This window comes from Pan paniscus, chromosome 4, assembly GCF_029289425.2.
Source record: "Pan paniscus chromosome 4, NHGRI_mPanPan1-v2.0_pri, whole genome shotgun sequence".
Lineage (NCBI taxonomy): Eukaryota > Metazoa > Chordata > Mammalia > Primates > Hominidae > Pan > Pan paniscus.
The window spans coordinates 69267887-69279898 of NC_073253.2; the positions used below are offsets into that span (position 1 = coordinate 69267887).

The following is a 12012-nucleotide window of genomic DNA, read 5'->3' on the forward strand; positions in this document are numbered from 1 at the left end:
TGAAAACATTATGGAAAATTGGTCTAGATAAAAAATAATTTGAAAACAAAAAGAAAGCTGAAGACAGAGAAAAAGCCTGAGCCTGGAGTGAGGCCAAGATCCTGAACATGCCAGTGAGGAATTAATGGAGAGGGAGGTAGAGAGGTCTTCACTTTGCTGCTGTCAGTTGGACATTCCATCCAACTGCCCCTGAAGTGCATTCCAGTCCACTGAGCATGCTCAGTTCATATGACTGATTTTCACTAAGTATAACAATCAACGAGTTCACCATAAAGCCTTTCCCAACATCAGGACAGTAAAGCAACTACTGAAAACCATTCCTGAATTTGTGATCAATGGACTCAAGTTTAGGGAGAGGAGCACCTTTGGTCTGCAACAATGGTTTGAATCCCAGTCTCTAATTACTTCTTTCCCAAATACTCTGGTCACCAAAGGGACAATATTTGGTGAGATGCAGCCATTTTGTTGGTTAGCAGGAGTTCAGACGCAAGAAAATGTCATAGTGGTAGAATACAGTATCAACTTCAACAGCAAGCCCATCTCTGGAAGCTCCCAGACCATTGTGCCAATCAAGTGGAGGAGGCACTTTCATTTAGAGAGGCTTATGTGAACCTTATATGAGAAACTTGCCAACCTGCCTCTTTGATTTTTTAGGCTTACTATTTCTAATACTTAGGTGCTATCTTTTAGAGACCCTGAAACAGCCAAGACATGACACTTAGTACAGAGGAATCCATAGGTAAGCATCATCAGATCCTGAGAAGTCAAGGCTCTTCCCTGTGTTTTGTTTCTGTGGAATTATAAGTATATATGAGGGCTGGGAGTGGTGCGTCATTGTGGGAGGACTGTACACCTCAAAGGATTTATGAAATGGTATGCTAAATACATAATAAAATCATGCTGATTGTGAAGGACCAATAATAGACTGGAAGCCTAAGAGATGGTTGTGCTTTAAAATTTAGAGTCTACCTGAGGAGAAAGTGGCTACATATCAAAGAAAGGCAGTTTGTTATTTAATTTAAAATACTAGAAGAGTCCTTTGGAAGTATTTCTCCCAATTTCCAGGTATGGCTGCCTTTCTACTTTGCCAAAAAGATTGCCCTAAATGAGTATGTTGTTTGGTGTGGAGGTTAATAAGAAATCTTCATCTCCAAAAGTATTTCTCCTACCAACTTGCCATGCAGCTTGAAATTGCTCAATTCCTTTGACTCAATTTTTTTTCCAGTTTTCTAGAGTGCTTTATTCAAAAACATATATTCCTAGAAAATGCAAGTCAAACACATTTAGGTCATTGTCAGAAAACAGGAAGCCTTCATTAGCATGTGACCAAAAGAGGGAGTTGGCAGGCACAGGAGAATAGGTGGAGTTGAAAAGGGTATGGAAAAAGAAGATGGGAGAGGTACTGAGGGGAGGACCAGTGAAAAATAAACAGCTATGTTGCACCCCTGCCTTCTAATGCTTAAGTCAGGAGTGAGAAATTCACCTCATTGACTCTGAGAGCTAAATCCTGCAAGAGAGAATTTACAAGGCAATGCCCACTTGCCTGGAGGGATACATAGGAATCCAGCATCTTTTATCTTCCCTTTCACATTTGATTCAGGTTTCAAAAATAATAATAACTTAGCATCTGCTAGTTTCATTTATGTCATGGATATGAATAAAACAGTTCCTGCCATCAAAGAGCTAGCAGTCAAGGGAGAGAGAGAGAGAGAGGATAAATGAATGAATGAACTTTCTGTGTTGATTACAAAATAATTAACAGGAGGGCATTTCAGCATATATTTCAATTCATATTTTTCTGTACGTTTTAGAGATGTTTGGGGATATTAACCTCACTCTTGGCATGCTGAACAAGGAAGATATTGTTAACAAGGTAGGGAAAACAGAGAAAAATCTTTTTCCCTTTTTCAGTCTTCTTGTTGCAACATTTCGTATATATTTTTCTTTGTCTCAACTTTCTCATTTTTCTCTGGCTTGTTACATGGCATTAGATTTTTCAGTAAATGCAGTTGTAATGAAAGTCATTGTAATGTTTAAGTAATGATATTTGGCATTTCAAGAATCACAGCATCTATGTCTAGAAAATAGCAAAAAAAAAGTTCCTTTTTATAACTTTATACAGGCAGATGTTGAAAGGTGTATGTCAGACTTACAAACATGTGGATGAGACTGTTTCTTTTATAATTTGAGGGTTGTTACAAAAATCCCAAAAGCTCTTCCCTGCTCATCTATAATGCTATTTCACAGCTAGAAGTTTACCTAAGAATTGAAGGCTTTTCACATTTCAACAACCTTTTATAAAATAAAAGAAATAACTGCCCTTCATAGAACACTTATCTGGGAAGTAAAATGCTAGATATTTTCCAAACAACAGTGTATTGTATAATATTCACTCCTCAGAACAATTTTATCAGGTAGTTATTGCTATTTCCATTTGATAACTGAGAAAAAATTAGGCAGAGAGAAGTTACATGACTTGCTCAACTAAGAACAGCAGGACTATATCCAAAAGCAAGCCCATCTGACTCCAAAAAAAAATGTTCCTAATCATTATTCAGTGTTGTCTCCTTGTGAAGGGCAGTGCCTATACCTTTATCTCTTAATTCAGTGGTTCTCAACCCTGACCATATGTTAGAATCCCTTAGAGAGTTTTGGGAAAATATCAACACCCAGGCCCTACTACCAGGGATTCTGATTGGATCAGTCTGTGAAAAGCTTGGGCATTTTAAGCACCTGGAGGTAATCCAAACATTTAGGTATGGTTGAAAACCATTACATTAATCTCTCAGTAGAAGTCACCTTTCCGAAAGAACACTATTTCTCAAACATTGGGAATCACTTGGAGAATAACCTCCGGATCCCAGAAACATTGAAGGAGAATTTCCAGTAAAGGGATCAGAGAATATATATTTTTAACAAGCACTTCCTAGTTATTTTATGATGAGTCTAATTAAAGAATAATAATAGCCAGCATAACCAAGAGGTTAAGGTGCCAGCTAAAATTCAGACTGTTGGTTTCAAATTGTAGCATCAGTATGTAACACTAACTACATTAAGCTCCCTGGGACTCAATTTCCTCATCTATAAAATGAATATATTTGTGGTACCTAACACAGGGACTTGTGAGCGTTAATAAAATGCTCCAGATAATGAGTCTGGCACAGTTCCAGGAATGTGGTGAGAGCTCCATAAATGTTAGCCTTGCCAAAGAACAAGGCCTGCAGACAGGAGAGTAAGCACATGGAGCAAGAAAAGGACTCGCAGAGATAGTTAGGCAGGCCCAGAAAATACAGGGAAGAAAGCAAAGAAAAATTATGCATTATTCTCAAACTTCCCAAGGACCAGCCCTGAGGAGTAATGCAAAGGATGCTATTTAACAACTTAAGCATGGGTGGAGTGGCTGGAGGTGCATGTTGAAGCTGTTGGAGATTTCAGTACACCAGTCTCTCTTTCATCATCCAAAGGACACATAGCCACCTAAAAGATTTACAATTCCTCACACAGGGCATCGAGTCAAGCCACACAACTGGAGGCCCTGTCTAAAATGTCCACAACTTTCTGTCTGCAGAGGCATGAATGAAACAAGGGCCTGTAAATGTCCCTTAGGATCCAGTTTCATAGCCTAGCAGCCTCTTGGGGAGTTACAGTGTGCTCCCTAGTACCATATCACTCCCTGATAGTAAGGGCAGCAATTAAGCTGACAGGCATTTCCATTCCCCTGAGTGTCCCACAACAGTGATTTTCAAAAGACATGGAATGGCAGGTAGCCTCTCCTGGTCGTCAATTAGATCTTGCCATAGAAATATAGCCAAGTTAAAATAGTTTTTAGAGTTCACTTTGCTCTGTAGCCTTTGACTCCTAAAGATGCATGTTATGTTCAGAAAGCCTCAATTAAAGCCAGGCACGGTGGCTCATGCCTGTAATCCCAGCACTTTGGGAGGCCGAGGCAAGTGGATCACCTGAGGTCAGGAGTTCGAGACCAGCGTAGCCAACATGGCAAAAACCCCGTCTCTACTAAAAATACAAAAATTATTCGGGCATGGTGGCACACACCTGTAATCCTGGCTACTCGGGAGGCTGAGGCAGGAGAATCAGTTGAACCCAGGAGGCAGAGGTTGCAGTGAGCTGAGATCGTGCCATTGCACTCCAGCCTGGCCAAAAAGAGCAAAACTCCATCTTAAAAAATAGAAAAAAAAAGAAAGCCTCAATTAAGACATATAATATGAAATCCATTGTGTAGTAAAGATATATTGCTTACTTTAATGGTGTTATTCATTAGGATTTCATTTGATTCCTTTATTTTTGCAAGCCAAATTTCTGTGTATGCCTTTGTATATTCACAGGAAGACATTTACAGTCATCTCACTTCTGTTATTCAGAATACTGACATCTTGGATGATGCAATTGTCCAACGATTGATTTATTATGCTTCTAAGGATATGAGAGACAACAATGTAAGTTTGGTTCATGATGGTGAAAAGGGTCTTTATGTGACCCAACTGCACCCATGTGGACATCAGTAAGCTCTTCTACACTGTTGCCAGGACCACAAATCACTTGTATTTGTTCTTTGTGGTAACTTGGATATCGTTATAATGCCTGATATTTACTCCTTCACAGATGAGGAAACTGAGGCAAAGATAAGAATGATTTTAAAGGTGATTTTATCCAACCTCCTTTTAGATGAGGAAGTTCACCATTAGAGATATGTTTTTTTCAAAGTAACACAGCTGTCTATTGACAACTAGTAACATAACTAGAAACCAATTTTCTTGGCTTCTATATGACTTATTTCTTTATGTACCTACTATCTTAGATTGTCTGATAGACAACATAGCAAAAAAATAATAATTTGTAGAAGTAATTTGAATCCTAGGATGATGTTATTTCTTCCAGAAAGAAGTATTACTTGTTCCTGCCAAGGGCACTAACAATTTATGATTGCTTTCAGGGTTTGAGATTTCTGGGTCACTTCTATAACTTAGAATTCGACTGTCATTCATGAGAGTACCAATTTAACTTTTCATTTGAACACAGCCCTTTGGTGTCTTATCCCAAAAGACAAGAGGTGGAATGACCAGAGTCTCACCACTGGTTGGCCCTGAACTCTGACTATTGCTTCAAAATGCAACAAAACAGTCTCAAATGCAGGGCTTATCTCTCTAGATCAATAATCTTTTTCAGGCCTCAACTCAGTAATTCATTCCAACCTATATTGTGAGTTTGCTGATGGTTTTATGAGTATATATTTTTAATATCTTATCTGGGTCTTTTGTATTTTCCTCAGGAGGGGATTTGATCAAATTTACCTAGCTCACCATCACCAAAATCAGAAATCTTTCCCAATACCACCAATACTGGACATAATTAGGCCAGATTAACATCAAAACCAAAGTTCTCAATTCCTAGCCCATTTCCTTTCACTTTTGCTTTCAGTCTTTCAACCACAGTAATTTGCATCACTTAAACATAAAATGTAAGTCTTGTGTTCATGGTACCAGATCAACCAGCAAGAAAACAGCTACTGACCTCCAAGTTTACTAGAACTCTATTAAAACCAGCGTTTTAAATGCACTCTAATTACCTCTGCTTTCCCAGCTACTAACACCTACCAAGAGTTTCTCACTATGGTTTTGTAACAGCCTGTTCTCCCTTCGTCCCAACGCTAGAGGAGCTTATAAATAGTGTGGCTGTATAGTAGAGAACAGGCTGCTAGAAAACCATGGTGAAAGATTCTTGGTAGGTGTCAGTTGCTGGGAAAGCAGAGGTAACTTGATTGCACTTTTAAAAACTGGTTTTAATAGTGTTCTTGCAGATTTGGGGGTCAGTAGACGTTTTCGCAGACTCCAAAAGAACAGAAGGTGGGAGGAATGGTGAGGGTTCACTAGAAGCCCAAATCTCACCATTACACAGTTGAACCATGTGACCAACCTGCACGTGTACCCCCTGAATCTATAATTTTAAAAATAAATAAATGCATATATAAATATTATGCTGACTAGTTCCCCTCCATAGACTCACTCTGCCCCTTTTCTAGTTGTTATTGTTATTTTTCTTTTCCTCCTCAGATGCTCAGAGAAATCAGAATGCTAGCTGGTGAGGTTTTGGTGTCTCTTGCTGCACATGATTTCAACTCTGTGATGTATGAAGTACAAAGTAACTTCAGGATCTTAGAGCTACCAAATGAATTCGTTGTGCTTGCCCTGGCTGAATTGGCAACCAGCTATGGTATAGCGGGAATATTCTCCAATTTTCCCTGGGAAATGACAACTCCTAATTGTCTAAAAGCTAAATGGGAGCAAACGGTAGAAGAGATAGCATCTCTGCCTTCTTCTGTACCAAGAAATATTGACAGAGGGATGTGGGCAGCTGTTTAAAATGAGCATGGATGATTCTGCTGCCCAGCCACTAGTCCAGACTGCTCTGAATTTGGCCACTCTCCCATCCTCACCTTCCCCTTCATCCAGCTTTGCATTTGCAGAAGCACATTTTCTGTAAGGTGTATTCTATAAACCACTGAACACTTACGTGAAATAAGGATCCTACCATTTATTTCTACACTACTTTATTTAACAGATATTTAGGAATCACCTGTTACATATGTTTACATATACTTTGGGGATACAGGAAAGATCTGGCGGGAGAGATTGACATTAATAAATTAATTATCCAACTAAGCAATTGCTGGCAGCACTGGTGGTATAGTGGTGAGCATAGCTGCCTTCCAAATAAGTGACTGCCACTTAACAAGAGGTACAACAAAATAAGCTAGAACCTTATTTTCAACCAGCCCTTCCTTGATTATCTAACTACAGCCTGGTATTAAGGTGGGGTAGAGATGGCGGAATTATAGAAACATCTTTCTGCTACACCTCATCTGCCTCCTCCGTGCAGCCCTGAAATGCTTCTTGTTGATTTGGAGTCACAGAACCCCAAATTTGAGAAGATAAATAACACTTGTCTCCTTTCTTCCCCTCCCTCCAGTGTCCCAGAGTATTCCTTTCATGATGATGACCCTGCTCACCATGCAAACCATGCTCAGGCTGGCCGAGGATGAAAGGATGAAGGGGACTTTCTGTATTGGTGGGTATCCCGATGATTTCTTTTTTGCTTAAAAACCAGGCTGTGAACTGTCTTACAAATTAAGCAAAAGTCTTGTTTTCCCTTTAACTCCAATCTTGTCCTTTTGAATAATAATAGCTGCCATTTATTGAGTGCCTACTACATGGAAAGTCCTCAGCAGGGAGTTATCTCTTTCAATCATCACAGAAATTCTGCAAGATAAGTACTATTTGCCCATTGTATAGAGGAAAAACTGAGGTTCAAGGAAAGTAAAGAATTTTCCCAAAATGGTGACACAGTCAATGAGATATAGAGGTGGGATTCAAACCCAGGTCTGTGGGAACACCCAGTCTACACTCTTCACTGCCCTGTACAACTTCCATTTCGACTGACCTCCATCTCTAATTGGACGACACTTTCTTGGCAATGATTGTCAGCACTTACCAGCTCTTAGCATAGGTTAAATTTTGGCATCTGATTATAATGTAATATTGTAATAATGATAACTAAACAAAGTAATCAAACTACAAGCAATCATAAAATCAAGAAAAATAGGCAAGCAAACTGTGGTCACAAACTCCTCTACCCCAAACTGAAATATGTCACAGAAATCAAGAGCCTACAGAGAAGAACATGCCCTGGAATTCCTAGGAAGCAGTGTTTGCAGTGTACAGGGAAGTTTCTTGGATGAGACTGGAGACCTGGTCTCTTGTCTCTGCTCAGCCACTGAGCCACCAGGTGACCCTGCCCTTCTCTCAGTCCCAGTTTCAACTCTAAAAACATCAGAATAAGTGATTGCTACGTTCCCTTCCACTTCCAACATAACCTAACACTACTATTTTGTAATTTAAAAGCCCACGCTGTCAGGAATGTCTTCTTTACCTAGAAACAAAGGCTCTTCCGTTCCATTTTTCCCATTTCTTCTTGTTCTGTCATCAAAGTAATATTTTTATCTGATATATATTGAGAACTTGCTATGTGCCTGGACACTGCCCTGGGTATTTTAAGATTACTATTTCATTTAACTCTCACAGCAACCACATGAAATGGGTAGCATTTTTTCCACCATTTTAAGAGTGAGAACATTGGACTTAGAAAGTTTCAAACAGCTTGCCTTAGGTCACACAGCCAGTACATGGCAGAGCCAAGACTGTCAACTATGACAGTCTGACTCAAGGACCTGTGCAGCTATACTACACTAACCCACTTTCAATACTTTTTACTATTCCTACTCATTATCATAGCTAACACTGTGTTCCTGCTAATAAACTTTGGAGGCTCTAACAGCATTTCTACCTTTAATATTAACAACCAAGAATGTAAAATTAAATAAAACTAGAAATCCTCATGAACATTACTAAGGGAATTCTCTGTGTTATAAAATTATCTAAGTGCCCTTTGGTCTTAAATCACCTTTTTGCCTGACTACCACTAAAGAAAAGGTATCAAATGTAATAGCTATCTATCCATCCAGCCATTCAGCCATCCAGCCATTCATCCATACCTAGTCATTTGATCAATCAGCAAATTAGCAGACATTGTGCTGGCTGCTTCACATACCATGAACCAGCAAGACATCATCCCTTACTTCAGGTTGCTTACAGGTCAGTTAGAAACATACACACACATACACACATACACACACACATAGCCACACACACATACACCAAGAAATAAACTATTATAAAGTATAGTAAGAGATTCTTAAAGAAATTATAAGGAGTTTGGAGAGACTGTGAATGAGCCAATAAATGGCCGGCTCTACAGCTATAACAGGCTCAGGGTCCTTTCCAGGGTATTTTGTGAATGTGAGGAGTCCCTGAAGAATGGACTAATTAATTTTCTTTATCATCTAGCAAAATAAGTGGCACACAAGGGCTGAAGAAAATATTATTATTATTTTATGCATTTCATGCAAATATATATGGATTCGTGGCCCAAATGGTATTTTGGCAGTCCTAAGATTTCTTTTTAATTTTATTGAAGTAAAACATAGACACAGACACAGAAAATCACGCAAATCAGAAGTGTCCATGTTGAAGAGTTATTTCAAAGTGAAGTTGCCCATGTGGCCACCACTTAGGTCAAGAAGTGGGAGATTGTCAGAGCCCAGAAGCCCCCTCATGTTACCTTCAAAGGGTAACCACAATCCTAACTTCAAACACCATTAGCTTTGCCTGTTTGTAAGATTCATCCATGTTGTTCTGTGGAGTTATCGCCCATTTTTATTTCTGTATTCTATTATATGTCTATAGAATGTAATAGAATTCTACCTATTAGCAGCTATTTATGCTCTATTCTGTTTGGGGCTATTACCAAAACAAAAAGCTAATATGAACGCATTCTTGTACAAACTTTTAGTGCTCATATCTACACACGTCTAATGGCTATATACATAAGACTGGAATAGTTGGGTCAAATGGAATGCATATTCAACTTTGCTAGATAGTGCCAAAGAGTTCTGCAAAGTGCTTGAACCAATTCGCCCTTCTACCAGCAGTGAGAATACCAGCTGCACCTTAGTCTTGTTAACACTTGGCATTGACTATCTTAAATTTTAGACATCCTGGATAGTAGTGGCTCATTATGCTTTTAATTTGCATTTCACTTTTGTGGCTGAGCACTTTCTATATGTGTATTTGATGCAGTCGTAAGATCATCTAAAAACCATTACATATTTACTAATCATCAGCACTCTCTTCTCAAATTATTTTATCGTCTGCCCCATCCTTATATTTTTCTCAGTCTGTGGTTGTGTGTTTTAAATGCAGCCCTTGAGAAATTCAGCAAAGCCATTTACAAATATGTCAACCACTGGAGAGATTTTCCCTACCCCAGACTGGATGCCAACCGACTGTCTGACAAGATCTTCATGCTGTTCCGGTATATAATGGAGAAGTGGGCCCCTTTGGCCTCACCCATGCAGGTGAGTGGGCCTCAGGATGCCTCAAGCTGGATGTCCCTATATGCTGGTTGAAATTTCTCTTCTCTTTGTGACATGATAATTAGGTTCAGTATTTTTGGAAGCCATTGGTTGTATTTTATGAGATTTATCAATTTTTTCTTTTTTCCCACCTATTTCAAATCCCTATTTATTTATTATTTCAGTTAATGTTTATTGAATCCCCATGACATGCCAGACACTATTCCAGATGCCGAGGTTGTAGCAGGAATTAAATAAACCAAAATCCCACACTCATGAAATTGACATTTCAGTATGTGGAAAGAACAATCAATAAGATAAAATGAGTAAAAATCTCAGAAAGTTAGATATTTCACATTTTATATATTAAAACTCATATATGAGCTGAGTCACTAATTAGGAAAAAATAGCAGTCCACAGGTGCTTCTTGTGTCTATGAATATCATGATTAAATAAAATAACATCTAAAGAATATTCTTGGCTGCTTCAAAATACTGCAGTGCCTTGTCCTTATAAAGAATAAATTACAAAGTGCATTCACATGTATCTTGCTTTAAAAGTATATTCCCTTTATCTTGCTTAATTGCTATAGTTTTTTTAAGCAGGCTAAATGGTATCCTATTTAGGTCTCTTCATTGCTTTATTATAAAAGGTTTAACACTTAGCAGCTTTCTCTAGTTTCGTTTCTTTTCAACACTTTAAACTATTAAAGCATTTATTTTTTAACATCCTGAGGTAGTTAAATCGTTAGCAACATGGAACTTTAAAAATATCCTGTAGGGAAGTTTTTTCTTCAAGACACCTGGAAAACAAATTCAATGCATCTGTTTAATGACTACTTTCCTTGCTCCCTGCAGGAAGGGCCAGGCAAGTGAACAGAAGGTACACAAAGTGACAAGGGTGCACAGAGAGGGAAGCACTTAACTGCCCTGGTGAGCTGCGACATTGGAATTGATCCTTGCAGCCCATGAAGCTGCTCACCACAGCGAAGATGCATTCCCTACAGAGGGACTAAAACCTACTGAGGCAGAGGTTGAAAATGGGGAAGCATGAACACCTGAGTGAGTGTGATGGGAGATGGAGAAGGGAAGAGAGAAAAAAAGATATAAGGCAGAAAGAAATGAAACCAGAAAGATGGCCTTAGTCACATAATGAAAAGCCTTAGCTGCTACATACAAGTTTGGACTTTTTTTTTAATAAACAAGAAACCCTTGAAAGGTTTTAAGCAAGGATTTGAGTACTGCAGTAGAAAAATCATTCTAATATCAACATTAACAATAGAGGGGTATGGGGTGGACTAAGATAAAACTACCTGCTAGGAGGCTATAGAAATATTCCAGCTCATAAGTGGTAAAGAGATCAATTAACATAGTGTTCGTGGAACTGATCAGAGGAGTCAGATGCTGAAGAATAGAATGACCAGGACTTGGCATCAATTGGATGCTTATTAGGATGGAGGAACCTGGGATGGTTTCCTAGGTTTCTGACTCAGGTGATCTTGGGATCATCAATTTAAACAAGGAGGAATTACAAATGTGGGACAGTACAAAATGGGTTTGATGTAGACATTTTGATTTGAACACCTATGGTACAGTCAAGTGGAGATATTAGTAGGTTTGAGGATATTCAGGTTTGGAGTTAAAAAGGAAGAGCAAAAATTGGACATACAGATTTGGGTATCATCATTGCATAAGTGACAACCAAATAAGTGGATTTAGATGGAGTTGTTTAAAGAGTATATAGAGTGGGAAAGTGGCTAAAACAGAGTTCTGGAGGGCATCAATATTAAGGAGAAAGCAAGGGAGAAGAACTCATGATGGAGAATAGGGAATGTGCTAAGAGTGCAGGAGAGTCAAGTAGAATGAGGTCTTAGAAGCTTAGAAAGGAGAAGTTTCCAAGAAGCAAAGATGTAGTCCTGAGTGTTACAGCACTCAAGAAAAATCTTGACAAGTGTCCATTGCTTGGAAATGTGTGGTGGAAGAACCACCCAGCTAATACATAGTATTTAATGAAATAAATGATAGTTG

The 12012-nt window shown here is 38.7% G+C and overlaps 1 protein-coding gene across 1 annotated transcript in view; it reads left to right on the forward strand.

Moving 5' to 3' along the window:
- Positions 1 to 230: 230 nt before the first annotated feature.
- Positions 231 to 12012, forward strand: part of MROH2B (maestro heat like repeat family member 2B) — a 73224-nt gene continuing 61442 nt past the window's right edge. The window contains 6 exon segments of the mRNA XM_003810974.4: positions 231 to 739; positions 1812 to 1873; positions 4344 to 4454; positions 6069 to 6228; positions 6985 to 7083; positions 9834 to 9988. Coding sequence (XP_003811022.3) covers positions 712 to 739; positions 1812 to 1873; positions 4344 to 4454; positions 6069 to 6228; positions 6985 to 7083; positions 9834 to 9988 — 615 coding nt within the window. The 5' untranslated portion in view covers positions 231 to 711.